The sequence below is a fragment of the Taurulus bubalis genome, assembly GCF_910589615.1.
Source record: "Taurulus bubalis genome assembly, chromosome: 17".
Lineage (NCBI taxonomy): Eukaryota > Metazoa > Chordata > Actinopteri > Perciformes > Cottidae > Taurulus > Taurulus bubalis.
In genome coordinates this window covers 7,178,149-7,194,086 of record NC_136605.1, presented here as the reverse complement: position 1 = coordinate 7,194,086, position 15,938 = coordinate 7,178,149, and the positions used below count along the sequence as shown (strand labels likewise).

At 44.4% G+C, this 15,938-nt stretch overlaps 2 protein-coding genes across 2 annotated transcripts; one reads left to right on the top strand and one right to left on the bottom strand.

The window, feature by feature from the left end:
* Positions 1-1,202: 1,202 nt before the first annotated feature.
* LOC306749695 (putative ATP-dependent RNA helicase DDX17) lies at positions 1,203-7,590 on the top strand (the record flags this gene model as incomplete). The annotated part of the gene is made up of 13 exons (XM_079233014.1): positions 1,203-1,243; positions 1,405-1,564; positions 1,662-1,758; positions 1,885-2,018; positions 2,100-2,165; positions 2,316-2,457; positions 2,586-2,746; positions 2,857-3,029; positions 3,283-3,393; positions 3,664-3,725; positions 3,829-3,888; positions 5,956-6,186; positions 6,437-7,590. The coding sequence occupies 13 exons, from the start codon at positions 1,203-1,205 to the stop codon at positions 6,940-6,942; spliced, it is 1,944 nt and encodes a 647-aa protein (XP_079089140.1). The 3' UTR covers positions 6,943-7,590.
* Positions 7,591-7,742: 152 nt separating this feature from the next.
* LOC306749686 (ADP-ribosylation factor-binding protein GGA1-like) lies at positions 7,743-15,139 on the bottom strand. Its single transcript, XM_079233005.1, has 14 exons — positions 15,041-15,139; positions 14,818-14,941; positions 13,774-13,874; positions 13,504-13,584; positions 12,931-13,068; positions 12,663-12,744; positions 11,609-11,722; positions 11,307-11,459; positions 11,098-11,171; positions 10,766-10,953; positions 10,144-10,370; positions 9,901-10,070; positions 9,644-9,754; positions 7,743-8,949 (listed from the first exon to the last, which is right to left on the bottom strand). Exons 1-14 carry the CDS (start codon positions 15,122-15,124, stop codon positions 8,839-8,841), a joined length of 1,758 nt encoding a protein of 585 aa, XP_079089131.1. The 5' UTR covers positions 15,125-15,139; the 3' UTR covers positions 7,743-8,838.
* Between the last annotated feature and the right edge of the window lie 799 nt (positions 15,140-15,938).

The window sequence follows — 15,938 nt, the reverse complement described above, 5'->3', positions numbered from 1 at the left end:
TGACTAGATCCTTTTGACAGGTGACATTAGACCCAATGCTGGCGCTAAATGTGTGATCATTGTTTTCCTCTCGTTATGTTAAGTGCAGAGTCCAAACTGATTGTGTGGATTAATTGGCTCACGTCTAACTGAAATTGAACCAACAGTGAAGTCCTCGTTTGTGATGAATGTAGTCCACGTGGAAAATGAATTGCCAAATTGATGTGTCCTCAAAAGAGCACACTCATTCCAAAATGGGAAAATTGTGTTCAGCTAGCGGAATAATGAGCGTTATCCCCCCCGACCACCTAAATTCACTGCTTTTTGCTCTTCCCTTTCCCAGCATATCAAACTCAAGCATCTTGATTCAAAACACTATCAAATAACAGTTGCTGATGCTATGTGATTCACAAAGGTGAGAATATAAAACCAGGAAATATTATACCAGAAAGGAGGTGATGTTGTAAATAGAGTTAAACTCTGTGGAAGCAATGTGAAACATTCATGATGGTGACTGTAATGGCATTGCTTGGAATAGTGCTTGAGTTTATATTTTAATTTTCACATATTGTCTTGTTTTATTTTTGTTGTACACTTTTTAATTTGTATATTGGCAATATTATCTCTTGTTTTGATGTTATAATGGTTTCTGTTGATGTTGAAAAGGAAATAAAATACAAAATGCAAACAAGTCATTTCTGGTTCAGGTTGTTTTTGATCAAGTTAGCTTGCAGACAACATCATCGAAGTAGATTAAAAATATTGCAAATATTGTGTTCTGATTTGTACAATAATCTAACTTTTCTGCTGTGGCAGACCAAAACAATAAGGAGTGATGCGTCCAATCATATGTGGGGGCGGGACTTCCCACGCAGTCAGCCAATCACAGTAGCTTCCGCTCTCCAGCTGCGTGTGCGCGACGCTAACAACAACACAGCATTACAGCTTTTGCTACTCTGGTATTCTGCCAATATAACATAGTATCATTCGACTTATTTGACTATTCAACAAGTATTTAACAAAGGGGCCATTTCTTCGCCCACACAGCGGTCCACGTTGACGTCATTTAGCTGAAATAACGACGGCGGTTGTCCAGGCCTGTAACGGTAACAGGTCTAGACAAGCGAAAGCCAGGCAACTACTTCGAGAAAAGGGTCCACTGAGCTGAAGGCGCCATTAAATAACCGCTTCACTTCTCATACAAGAGCGCGTGTGTCCTTCAAATGAGAGGAGACAGAGATCGAGACCGTGGCCGTGACAGAGGGTAAGCCGCTAACGTCGACTCAGTCAAGTAACGTCAGCGCTCGCGCACACCTCCAGGTGCCATTATGACGAGGCTGCCGTGCGCGTGTTGGGGTTAACGGGGTTCACATTCTAGTCCAGGAAAGTCGGCTTCACATTGTGTGTGTCTCGTCATGTTCGCAGCAGCCCTCGCTTCGGGTCCAGCAGAGGCGGCCCACCGCTGGGTAAAAAGTTTGGGAACCCCGGGGACCGTCTACGGAAGAAGAGATGGGACCTGGCCGAGCTTCCTAAATTTGAGAAAGACTTTTACGTCGAACATTCGGACCTGCAGCGAATGAGCCAGGTACCCCTGAAATATCGAGGTTAATAACGGTGTTATTAACAGTGCTGTACACTGGTGTTTAGCGTGTTGTGTTTTTTTCTCACTCTTGTGCTTCCAGCATGATGTTGAGGAGTATTGCAGGAATAAAGAAATCACTGTTCGAGGTTCAGGCTGCCCAAAGCCGGTCACCAACTTCCACCAGGCACAGTTTCCCCGTAAGCACACTCATTATCTAGAACCTGCACCATTGTGGAACTACACAGCCACGACAAAGAGACAAACTAAACTAAATCGGTCGTCACAGAAATAACCAGAATATTTGGTGCTGCCTCTCCATCTAGAACATGTATTGGATGTCCTGATGCAGCATAATTTCAAGGAGCCCACAGCCATTCAGGCACAAGGTTTCCCTCTGGCCCTCAGCGGGAGAGACATGGTGGGCATTGCTCAGACTGGCTCCGGGAAGACCTTATCGGTGAGACGCACGTCTTCCTCTAACTGGACTTGCACAGCAGCACAATACACTGACCGTTCCCTCCTTTTTTCTCCTCTTTAGTACCTCCTCCCTGCCATCGTGCACATCAGTCATCAGCCCTACCTGGAGCGTGGAGATGGGCCCATTGTATGTGCAGAAGAAAGGAATGCATTAATCACTTAGTTGTCCACATCAGAGCTTACAATAATGATATTGCATGCTGTCTCAGCACAACATCAAAGTGTCTAATGCACTAAACGGTGTATTGTTACGGCATATTGTGTGTGTGCTCTGCAGTGTTTGGTCCTGGCCCCCACACGAGAACTGGCGCAGCAGGTCCAGCAGGTGGCAGGCGATTACGGAAAGTCATCCCGCATCAAAAGCACCTGTGTGTACGGGGGTGCACCCAAGGGACCTCAAATCAGAGACCTGGAGAGAGGTAGGCCGTATTAACTGATGTGTCGCATTACAAACTATTTTGTTATTGTCTGAGTCAGCTGAAACAATTGATTCCCATTGAAATCCCCATTTGATTAGTGTGTAATATACTAAATGTGTCTCCTCCAGGTGTTGAGATCTGCATTGCCACACCAGGTCGTCTGATTGACTTCTTGGAGGCTGGAAAGACCAACCTGAGACGCTGCACATACTTGGTTCTGGATGAAGCCGACCGCATGCTGGATATGGGCTTTGAACCGCAGATTCGCAAGATTGTGGACCAGATCAGGGTAAATCAACTGCGGAGAAATGCTATCTTTGACAGTTATGTTTTGATGAAGCAGTCATTTTAGGATCTGTCGTTCCTTGTCTCTGTTTATTTGGTTTGCTCCTTGGCCAGCCCGACAGGCAGACCCTGATGTGGAGTGCTACGTGGCCCAAAGAGGTCCGCCAGCTGGCAGAGGACTTCCTGAAAGACTATGTCCAAATCAATGTCGGAGCTCTGGAACTCAGCGCCAACCACAACATTCTTCAGATAGTTGATGTCTGTATGGAGAGTGAGAAAGAACACAAGTAAGAGGCCAGCCACATCTTTTCCTGCTTTGTTTGTTTGGTTTCTAGTGTTTTAGGGCCTTTTCCTTTGTAATAGTGCTTTATTCGTCTTGCCCGTTTACTCTTTGCCCGTTTACTGCATCTCTTTCCCGTCCCTTTTCAATCCTTACTTTAATGATCGTGGCCTCTATGGATTTGAGATGATGATTATGATATGTCCATATATAAATATTATAAATCTGGTAATTTATTTACTTTTGCTTTCTTTCCTCAGGTTGATCCAGCTGATGGAGGAGATCATGGCTGAGAAGGAAAACAAGACCATCATCTTCGCAGAGACCAAGAAACGATGCGACGATCTCACACGCAGGATGAGGCGTGATGGGTGAGTATTGAAAGATATATATATATATATATATATTAGGAATACAATAATACAACGATTCTATACAGTTTAGTCTTTGTTATTGTGATGGTGCAAGATCTCACGCATCACCATGTTAATCGCGTCCTGTATCTGACCCAGAAGTTTGTGGGAACAGGTGGGCATGCATTTCCCTCCGGGGATTAAGAAATGTAACAACATTGCAATAACACCGGGTTGACTCTGCTGTACCTGCTCATTTACCTTACAGCTTGCTTATCTCTCTTCCAGGTGGCCAGCGATGTGTATTCATGGCGACAAGAGCCAGCCAGAGAGAGACTGGGTGCTATCGGGTACATCAAACACCCTGACATTTGACCTACAGTGACTTTATATGAGCATTGTTTCCTTCTCTTCTCTGACGCTCAGCTCCTGATCATCTGTTCTGCGTTGCAGAGTTCCGTAGCGGCAAAGCTCCCATCCTCATTGCTACTGACGTGGCCTCGCGTGGTTTGGGTACGTCCTGTGGGCTCGAGCGCAAACACACCGATGTTACACATGCATGATATGAGGCCATTTAATTAGCAGTATAATAATGCCAACGGTCATTATATGATGATCAGACTCTTTGCTGCATGTTTATTCACAGTGGATTTATGATCCAAAAGACACAGAAAGAACCTATGATGCTTCTCAGATAAAAATGTGTATCTAAGAAGTGTGTCGTATTTGAAGCAGGGTTGAAGCCACTTTGCTCTATTGAATAACACAGAAAAAAACTGAACATGGGAATGATGTTGAATGGTGTGAAGACGTAAGGGGTGAGTGCCAGTGAAGCAGCCCCTTACACGACGACTATCAACCTCTAACCTAATTCTATGTTCATTTGTTTTCTTTTAATTTTTTTTCCGTTTTTTGTTTTTGTTTCCAAGTCTCTTCTCCGGCAACTCGAACCACACGGGCCCTCGGGAGCCTGCAGCCGGACCTAGGCATGACAAATCGAAAGCTGACTCGGGGAGAGAGACGGCCTGATTAATCAGTCCCAGACACAGCCATCTCCGCTGAAAACCCAGAACAGAGCCCACAAACAAAACTCTCCCCCCTTCCAGGACACGGCTGCCTGGCGACAGAGGGGGGGGGGCGAGGGCGTGGGGCGCTGCTGGGCTCCCAAATTTGATCTGAGAGTCGGGGGCGGCTGTCAGGTGAGAGGGCGGAGAGGGAGGTATGGAGGAGGCTGGACCCCTCAGCCATGCCATCATCACAGTGACGCACCACACCATTTGCTGATTTTAAATTAACTCAAAGACTCGGACATGGAGACTTTTTTTTTTAAACAAAGTTTTCAGTAAATATGTATTTATTCTGATGGGATATGGATTGAGAAGACTTTTCTTGACAGTCGTTGAGGAGATACTTTTCCATTCCCAATAAGCAAAGTTTTCCCCCTAAATTGGCCCTGCATATAATGCAGTTCCATAGGCCATACTTAAGTTTTGTGAAGCCGAGAAACAGTGGTGCGTTACGAGAAGACAACTGCCAGGAAGTGAGGGTGGAAAGCAGCCAAAGCCGGGCATGGAGGCTATGCTGGAGGCTCCCCTCTGAACTGCCCCCTGATGCCAGCCCCTGACACCCCTCACCACTGGCTGTGCCGGCCCGCCTCTCCCTCTGCGGACGTCATGTCTGGTCCTGGCTGGCAGGAGTCCTGGCCTAGAGGAGCCACCGCTCTATAATCGAGTTCCCTGCGCTCTCTTTCTATTTCTATTTCCCTTTCTTTCACCCCCCCTCTGATGTTGTTTCTTCGCTTGGTTGTCACTTCTCTCCCTTGTCTTGTCTTGTACTAGCTTCCTGTTGTTTCCTTTAAAACCACTACCCCCTCCCCCCCCCATTCCCAAATCAACTGTTTGTCCTGCTTTCAACCCCTCTTCGTCTTTAAGACTTTGGATATTTATCTTTGTATACGTCATACCACCAGTATACCAGTCCAGTCTGTTGATAACTTACCAGCTCTTGCTAAATCTTTCCATAAGGAAGAGTACACATTTTTTCCCAACAAGAAATTAACATTCTCCTTTTGGTCCTCGTACTTAAAGCATTGATCAGAAAATCCCTTTAGACGACTGAATCTGTCTTTTACACAAGAATCGCCTGGAGGGTCACTTGCCTCTTTTTACAATTTCACTTAATATCGTCCAAATTCTTCAGAGAACCACAAACTTTTTCGTCCCTTATTTCAGTTGACGTGTACCTTCGGCCACACATGGCTTATTTGCATGCGTGCAAGTGCACTAGTTTATTGCTATGCCAGATAAGTGAGCCCTGTGGTGTAAATTAGCGTGGTAAGTACATTCATTTTCTAATTGTACAAGTAGTTGACGGTTTTAACAGGTAAGTGGGTGTAAGCTTTCAGAGGATGATGAGTCTTGATGGTTCTTGCCGGTATTGTCTGTCTGAATGTTCTCTTTTCAAAAGCACAAAACTTAAAATTCACGACTGGAGTACATTTCTTAAACCGGTGTTGGCTTTCTCCTGACTTTGTGTTCTTCTCTTTTCCCTTCACAACAACTACTGACCCGAAATGTCAAGATGTGGAGGATGTCAAATTTGTCATCAATTATGACTATCCCAACTCATCGGAGGACTACATCCATCGCATTGGCCGCACGGCCCGCAGCACCAACAAAGGCACCGCCTACACCTTCTTCACCCCGGGGAACCTCCGCCAGGCCCGCGAGCTGATCCGGGTGCTGGAGGAGGCCCGCCAGGCCATCAATCCAAAACTGCTGCAGCTGGTTGATACCGGACGTGGAGGAGGAGGTGAGGGACACTTCCTGCAGGATTAGATTACTGTATACTTTATATGGTGGCTAAATAATTTAGCTCATGAGATCTCGCCGCCAAAGAGGAATCAGTTTTGACTTTTTGGGTGATTGTGGTATTCGTCTGTCCCAATGTCTTTAAGTATGAGTGTGTTGCGGAAGACGGGATGAAACCAAATGACACATATCATTGTGACGTGTTTTGCCTCTCTTCCTTTGTCCTTTTTCATAAATGTTATTATCTCCAGGTGGCCGTCCTCGTTTTCGCAATGGCTCCACTTCGAACAATCCCAACCTGATGTACCAGGACGAGTGTGACAAGCGAATGCGTTCTGTGGGTGGGAGCGGCAGCAGCGCCAAGGACAGCCGCGGCAGCCGCAGAGGAAGCAGCCGGGACAGGGAGCGCTCCTCTTCATCTTCCTCCTCTTACAGAGATCGCAGCAGCAGGGATGGAGGGCGCAGTTATGGCTCCAGCTATGGCTCCAGCTCCAGCTCCAGCTATGGCTCTGGCTCCAGCTCCGGCTCCAGCGACCAGAATAATAACAACAGCAGCAGTAGTCCGTACAGTAGCTCCAAGACAGGCTCTGGGTCAGGGGGCACTGGAGTGGTGGAGACCCCGCCCTCTTCTTCGTCTGGCCCCCAGCCGCTAATGGCCAAGCAGTTCAATCCTCCCCAGCCCATGATGGGCCTGATGGGGCACACACTGTTCCAGTTTGCTCCTCCACTGCCACCCCCTCCACCAGCCAGAAAGTAACGTAATCTGTGAGTCGGTCGCACACACACCCGGTGACAATCAAGTTTGATTTTGCAGGGGTTAAACCCTCGGCAGCGCACTGCAACATCAACATTAGTTACCAGCTTCTTCGGGTTGCGGCGCATCAGTGCACTGCTAAAAATATTCAACAAGACAAATTTAGACTGATTCCAAGTTTGTTTAAGTGACCGTGGTTCTTTTAAGTCAAATTTTATTATTTAGTTCGACAGAAGCTTGTCTGTGTCAGTTGACTAAGTTTGTTATGGTCTTGACAAAAAGTCTTTGTACAAACTACAAGCTGTATTTCTACTGTGAGCGGATCTGATTTTCTCCTTTATGCGTATAAAGGTAGGTGTTGAAGTAAATGCTTGCATAAAAGCTTGTTTGTTATCTTTATTTGGGGGTTTTAAAAGTTTGCAAGCCACAAGATCAGTTTGAATAGATTTAACAATAATAATAGAGATCCTGCTGTTGCTTGTGCAGTGAGTTTTAACTGATTTCCTGATTGTTTTTATATTCATTTTGGCTTAACAGAGGCAAAATAATGCATAGAAATTAGTTTAGATTCCCTTTTCAGTTAATCACCAATGTGGGTTTGAAAGTTTCCTAGCAAATACTAACCATTTTTATGGTTTATTAAAGCTCTTGAATGAATCAAAGTGTGGTCTTTAAATCCGTGACCCTAAAATCATGGAGGCTGACGGTAGCTATGAATATTGTATTGTGGATCTTCCATGTGGAAGAAGATGTGAAGAAACTCCGTCCCCCACAACACAAATGAACAGGCCTTCAGGTCACCAAGAAAAATCCTTTATTACCCATTTGGAATATTATACCAGAATTATGCTCTTGCACAAGTCAAATGTACATAACAGGACCGCCATCATTGGTATTTACAAAGCAGTCGTACTGGAGATTAGTGCAGCGGAATGTGATTGAGAGCCTGTGGGAAGAGGACGTGTTGAGCGTGGCTGACATGCATCGCACACTGGAGAAACTGGTCGAATGCGTTTGAGACAACAGTGCGCCCAGAGCGCCCGGCTTCATCTCAAGTTGCGTGATACTTCAGTTTAACTCAATAAATGATGAATACAAAATTAAATCACAAGCTAGATAAAGAAGTCAAAATGTAAGTTACCCTGCTGAAAATGCTCAGAATATATTAAGGATATCATGTCGCTGAACTGCATCTCAGACAGACCTAATGACTGATGTGTAACAGATGAGAAAAACAAATCCATCCAAAACACAAGAAAAGTTAAATAATGTTTAAACTGCAAAATAGGCACGTATGGCAGATGACACAAATCAGTTAGTTAACTTTGTTCTTTACACAAGATGAGAAACATGATAATGGTACAATCAAAAAAGAAAATCATTCGCTGTGCAAGAGTGGACTCAGTCATTGCGAAAGGAATTACAAAAGACACCACGAAACGTTGATTAAGTCTAGCTTTGTTTTTAAACTAAGATGAACTATATAATGCGCTAACGTCCTCTATCGGTGTGCTGGATTAAGCAGGCATTGTATCCCATGGTGGAAAAGCATGCAGAGGTGAAGGTAAACGCAACAGATAAGTGATTCGGACTGAAGTGAAAAACATAAAGCACACATTTGACGTTGTCTGTTAAACAATATGACAAGACTGAAACTGCTCTGGGGGAAGCATGTTGCAGGTTTGTTTTAAAGCAACATACAGCAGAGTAGATCTTGACACGCGACTCATTTAGAGCAAAAGCATACATACAAGAAAATTCACCAATACCGATCAAAGAAAGTACAATGTGTATACAAAGGAAAACGGGCGAAATGCAGAGTGTTGAGTTGGAGGTGGTTTTCAGAAAGGAGGCGGAGTCTGAAAGCAGAGAGTCTGTCAGGTTGTGTTTGTTTCAATGCTATAGGCTCCCCCACGTCTCTGGAGGAGGAAACTGTTCTAGACTGCCGCTCTCGCTATGCTGCTGCTCTCCCATGGTGAAGGTTAAGCTGTACTGCAGCTGCACTTTCTCCTGAGACAGACAGACAGACAGACAGACACACACACACACACACACACACACGATGAGAGAGGTGGAATTATAGTTTTAACATTCAGAGAGCTTACAGCCTCTGTACTTATTGTATTGCCATGAGCAAACTAGTCATAGATGGAACAATGATAATAGTCTATGGGACTTCCACAGTATTCTTTTTTTTACCCATTTGCATTTTATCATCATCTGTATTCACTTTATGTTGAACAGGAGAGGAACGTATTTTCAAATCTTTATGTTTGCACAAGAATTGACATTAAAGCAGACTTTGACTTCTGATAATAATTTAACCCAGTTGTTTTAGAAAGAAATCTTGGTCAATTAATTGACTAAGGGGTATTTAAGTAGTATGCAAGTTAACTTCTACTTCGTATCGTCACTTTTATCAAATGCACATTGGTATAACATTTAGCTGTAGTTTAAAATACTGTCACGTGACTGTAAAGGTAATATGTTTTTCAAGGGATTATTTCCTTGCAGAGTTTCTGCTATTAACCCAAAACTAAAATTGAAACGGGTGCTTGACAAAATCAAAGTAAGACTTTATAGTTAGTCGTGTCTGAGGATTATCATGTTTTAGACAAATGGTAGCTAAAGGGTTTCTTCTATGAAAAAAAAAAAAAAAAGGGGGTGACTCCCAGTGTGTAGACTGGTAGAAATCTCTTCTTACCTTGTTTGGGTTTGCCAGCAACAGGATCTGTGTGACCGCAGCAGGGGGGAGGATGGGGTTGAAAGCTGGGAGCTCTGTTCCTGATGGGGACTGAAGCTTCACTGCCATAGACTACAGTTAATCGATAAAAACAAATATTCCAACTCAGACAGTAAACCGGTTGCAGTGGTTTAGGAACAATGTCCTTTATAAGAATAACCATGTATGTATATAGTCTGCATCTAATGGGAGGCGAAGGCCGTGAACTTTCTTACTACCTTTGGGGCGGTGCTCTGGAAGTTTATGTTGCTGACGGGGATGGGAGCCGATGACAACATGGAGATGATCACCACCAGCACATCAGGACGAGAGGGAGGCGAGTCCCGAGCAAAGTGAAAGAGAACCCGCAGGCTGTGTCCGTCAAACACCGTCACAGGTAACAGACTGCCTGGGGAGAGGAGGAGAATATATGATCTGTTCTTCTAGGTAGACGGGCGCATGAGGCCATTAGGTTCACTTACTGGGCTTAATGGATTCTAGCGGTACAAAAACATCAGTCAGGGTGACGTCTGCAGGCGGAGTCTCCGTGTGAGTCGGGGACATGTCCAGCAACGTCGCTGCAGGGCTGGGCTGAGAGTTGAGTGGTGCGGGGTGTTCAGCGGCAAAGGTTGGTATGGGGTTTGGGGTGATGTTGCACCCAGACTTGCTCTGGAGATCCCTCAGAGTTGGTTTGCACTGCTGCTTGTCCCTGATGGCAGATACATTAACAACTCATCTTCGTTTGCTTTGGTGGTTAATTGTATTTTATACAATTTCAAAAGATTCTTCTATTACTAGCGTTGCGCAAAACTTCTGAGGCGCATTTTGTGCCAGGCAGGCAACAGAGGAAACAAAAATAAATAACCAGAACAAATGCGAGTAAAAGGTCAAAGCATACAGCTGTGGTTTCTCAGATCAGCATGGAGATCAGTGGCTGTGTCTAATCTTTGAAAACAAGACGGAAATCCCACAGCGGCTGCTATCGCACTGATCACCTTTAACTACACGTGTATACCAAAGTGCACCAGGCAGACAAGCATCTCAAACTAAAACCGTACAGACTATTCCCCACAGTACTGTGACAGAGTGGTGCTAGTTAAATACCATTTGACCTGCAGGCCCTCTGGAGGCAGGGACTGCTGCATCAGGGTCTTTCCCAGCATGTCCAGCTCATCCAGAGCCGAGTTCCCAGGTGTGGAGCCAGACGAGAGGGGCTGAGGGTGGGAGGCGGGTTCTGGACTCAGGAGGAGGCTGGGTGCTGCCGGGATGTCAGCGTCTATGCTGTCAGAGGACTGGAAGTAGAAAGTATGACAAATAGTGGTATGGATGTCTTGACTTTACTGGAGCTGTATTGGAAGCAATGATGCATAAATGTAATGATGAATTTGTGTGCGTTTGCCAGATGAATAATAATAATAATAATAATAATAACAAACCTGGAAGGAGTCCCAGGCGGTGGAGTCATCAGGCTGCGAGGGAGGGTTGGAGGTGTGTGTTCCTTCACTTAAACCTGCGGGACGCACAAAGAGTGGCGCTACCATTTAGGACTGTTTCAACTCCGAGAGAACTCAAAATAAAAATCACAATCAATAATCTGCATACAACCTATTGGTGTGCGTGTGTGTGCTGTCTGACGTGCTGTTACCGAGTGACATGAGCTCGTCGTCCAGCAGGCTGATCCCCATCTCTTGCGAAGGGGCGTTGAGGCTGTCTGTTGGCGTGGGGAACTCTGGGAAGGACGGAGGAGACTGTGGCGACGTGTCCAATCCTGACAGATCGAGCAGTGCCGTCCCTCCTCCTGTGAGAAATGGATTCAAGCCAGTTAATTTCAAACTGATTTTTTTTTAAAGTTGCTGCTGCATTTAAACATTTGCTAATCGTTTGATAATTTCATAACTAAGCGATGAATGACCCTTCATGTATTACTCTGCTCAGTGTCTCACCCACCTGTTGACCTCTGTGTGTTTAATGTGTTGTTGCCGTTCACTATCTCCCCCTTCACCTGCTGCTTGTACTGGTTGATGACCTGAGTCAGGCTGTCGTTGGCTTGCAGGATCTCAGCTGTGGAGAGACGGGAGAAAACGCTCCGCATTGATTTCACAGTGTTATACGATAAGGGTCATAAGTAATATCTCTCGAGGTGGACTAGAAGCTTAGAAAGACAAAAGATACGTCACGCAAGCACCTTGTTAGAGCCATTTCTAGCAAGCTTTTATAATTGTATATTGTTTTTAATTTACCTCAATATAAATAGTACGGCAGCACCCAGTGGTAGTTTTGGTGAGTCACCTGACATCACATCACTGAAGGCAGGTGTGCTGAAAATTAGGTGAAGACGCCACGAGGAAACAATCTATAACCGCTGCATGTTGTTTATTTTGGTCAGTTTAGTCTTAGTTTGATGAATTTGTTAATTTTGTTACCGATTTGAACCTTTTGTAAAGGCCTTTATATTTGGAAGAGTGTTTTTATTTTGTTTATGACCCTACAGTCAACCCATCAACTCGAGTACATATTCAAACAACCGCGAGGCCGCCCGAACCATCACGGATAATGAAACGGTGAGTAACTGTAAAACTAAAACGTGTTGATCGTAAATATTGTGGCGTCTGTGTGCGGCTACCAATTGATCTTAGAAGGCACAATACATCTTTCCAGCTTAAGTTAAGAGCCAATGCTCAAAAGTAAACCAATTGCAAACATCTCCAGAAAAGAAAATGGCAGTCCTGGATACCAAAGATTTCTGCAGGACAAACACGGTAAAAGAGCAAAGCGGGGACGGGGATTTAACACCGATTAGCATCAGCTTTCAATGATAAGCCCAAATGTTAATATTGTGGGCGTGTCTCTGGTGCTCTTACCATGAAGGAACATGGAAGGCTGTGTTCAGTTGAACAAATTAACTGTGTGCAGTTTGCTTGATGAGGCAAATAAACAAGGAGTGATCGTTCTTTGTTTTCTTCTTGATGTTAAATGACGGATGAATGAGAGTGACGCTCACCCAGAGCCTCGTCGTTGTCCTCCGTGTCACTTGCCAGTCTGAAGAGTGTAGGTCTCATTTTCTCACAGCGCTGGTACAGGTCCTGATGACACAAAACACAATACATTGTACCCTTTTGCCAACAAAGTAAACAATGAAAAATTTGCACTGGTTACTTCTTTTTTTGTATACACCTGTTACTTAGTCAGTCTCTTTCAAACCAGAGCATATTAATAGTTTTGTATGAGAGTCTAAATCTCCCTCTGATCAAAATCATCTTTCAGTTCACCTGTAAGAGTTCAGCGTTGCTCTGATTGTCGGCGGTGCCGTCATATTCCTGCAGAAGCTGAGTCAGCAGAGCGACGCTCTCATTCACCTCCTGAATGGCGTTCACCCGCTTCGATACCTTCTCTGCTCGCTTCTGATCCTGCAGCCGAAAAAGAGATCGTTTCAATAACAAGTGCCCACGTATGAAAATTACCATACATGAAGCAAGCTGCAGAAGCATGAATAGAAAAACCAAAACAAGGAAATATAGCCAGGTCAGGGAGAGGCCATTAGGAAAGTCTAGGGAGCACAAAGAGCAGTTCCTATTACCCTGAAATCAGGACAAGTTTACGCCGAGCGCCTTCTGAGTCATTCTGCCAGTGACACACAAAACCCTCCAAAGCAACCAACCCATTTTCCTCATTCCGTTAATGTTGCTTCCCTGAGTGCAGCAATCTGATATTTTACTCTTTTCTTAGAAGAAAAAAAAAAAAAAAAACCCACACTGCTTTATCTGCAGCACTAAAAAGGTATAGGTGCAGTTCATGTATAACAGAAAAACGCGATGTACAAAAGGAATAGGAGACTGGTTTACCTCTTGCACCATTTCCTTGATGAGTTTGTTGGCAGCTTTTAGGTCCTCGGGGAGCGAGCTATTCAACAGCCGAGACAACATCTGACAAAGCAGACAGGCAGAGTTCCCATGGTGAAAAATGAGTGAACAGGCTTCATAAATCCCCTTTGGGAGAGGCGCGCACAATCATGACAGCATGGCCAGTGTGTAGGAAAGTGGCTCAGGTCACATTTACTCTCATGTTGGAAAGCATCTTTTCAAATAACTGATTATTAACAGAAAAATCCTCACTTTTGACTTCTCCTCGTCCTCAAAAATGGCATTCTTGGGTCTGGGTGGAGGAAGGTTCAGCAGTTGGTCAGGTGGCAGCTCTGGGTCTTGTTTAATAATACCTGATTTACAAACACAGCATATCAAAAAGAACAGAGTTAAATGCTTAGAGATTAATCTTAAAAAACAAACTTTGGCTGAAATCGTTAGCGCCTTCTAACAACTTTAGAAGTTATAGTTAAGCAATAAGGTACGAGAGGCTGCGCGTCTGTCCTAACAACACCCTTGAACAGTACATTATTGTAGATACAGTACTGCCTCGAGTACCTTATCGCTTTTATAATACAGTTACCTGCGACTTGATGAATAGTAATAGTAAGCTCCCTTTCAGCACAAAATAGTTGTAGCCACCAAACGTTGTGTATCGCATTTCAGGGACAGAAAATAGTCCCGTATGGCGGTTGCCGCCATACACATATGGGACGCACATACGGGACTATAAAACCGACTGCCGGTTGAAAGCGGGGTAGAGGATGACACTCAGCCACCGATGTAAAGAAGTGCTCTCGCTGCTTCTGTCAGTCTTTTCCCTGTCATTTTTCTCCTCCATGATGTTTAGAGAACTTGCCTCGCGTCGGGAAATTACCGACGTAATTAACTCTCACTGGAAATTATCACGATTTTGTGATCAAAACTTTTCATTCCTCATCATAGTTTCCGGTTTTATGCACTCGCTCCCCGCTAAGCGTTATCTGCTCTGCTCTCCTGATTGTGAGCCGTATCAACGTTTGACTGAACAGCAGGAACAGGGACCACAAATACATTATTCACCGCTGACACTCATCAAAGGTCATTCCCCCCAAAATATCAAAGTTTACACGAAACATGTTTGGTAACTGTCAAGCTTGAAATGACAACTAACGGTCGCGGAATTTAAATCTACCTGTTATTTTAAGTGAGCACTGATATGGAACGCTGTAAATGTAAACAGGCTGTACAGTACTTTATGGCTGAATAAAGTCCATCCCGTATTATAATTTGCATGATTTGCTGATGACATCTTACCTTGTTTTTTCAGCATCTGATATGCATCTGAGATCTTGGCCTCATCAGGTAACCCCAAAGTCCAGCTAAAGATCAACTCCAAAACCTTCTTTTTTACTGGCTCTGGTGACCGTGAGCCCAGGTACTGAGGTATTGAGGACAACAATAAATGAATACAACAAGTGTAAAAATAAAATAAAATAAAAAAACAGATGCACTCAGAGAAACACTTGGGGAATCTTACCTTTGGAGAAACTACTTTGATGAGTTCATTGAGAAAACGGAATTTGCCAACTTCACTGTGAAACCTTTTTCCGCAGTTTTTCATACACGTCTCCAGAACCTAGGCAATAAATGTTTTAACTAAATCAGAAACGGATATGCCAGGCTCTAAGGAATGCCACGCCGAACAAACATATAGCCTATAGACAATTTAGGGTGAAATTTGCTCAAAGTTAATCTTCTTGCAGTGAAACATCATAGTCACAAAATATACACTCTAAAATGTAAACAAATATCACACGATTAGCAGCATAGAAAATGAGCAGAGACACAAAACATTTGCACTGAAAACCCTCATCAGTACTGAGGCAGCAGATTCATACTCGCAGATCCCGGGTCAGGTATGAACTCACCAGCAGGGCCTGCATGGCCTCGGACTCCTGTGGAGATTGGATCTTGTGGGCCAGGAGCCTGGTAGCAAGCTGAGGCCTGTAACACATGTCACAAACAAAACTGAATGTCCAGGGAATCACGGTAAAGTAGGCATGAAGGTACTGAATGAAATAAGTCTTAATTTGCATTGACAGTTCAGTTAAGATTAAGGATTTCATTGTTTTGTTTTTTTATTCAATGGGGAACCCTCCCTTAGTAGAGAATCTGTCCACTGCCACAGGGGTTCCAGGATATATAAACTTGAAACAGCATCAAACAGACAAATTAAGATCTGAAGGCCTCCTCTTACCCCTCCAGGTCATTGTTGAGCTGGTCACAGAAGGCATGGATGCTGCTCCAGTCTGTGTCTCTGTTCAGTGGGTTTGTGGCCGTGTCTGAAACGGGAGATAATTTGGCATATCAGACATCAGAGGGGATGGACGCGACTTCAGCTTCACTGCGTTGTATCGATAGGCATTAACGAAGAG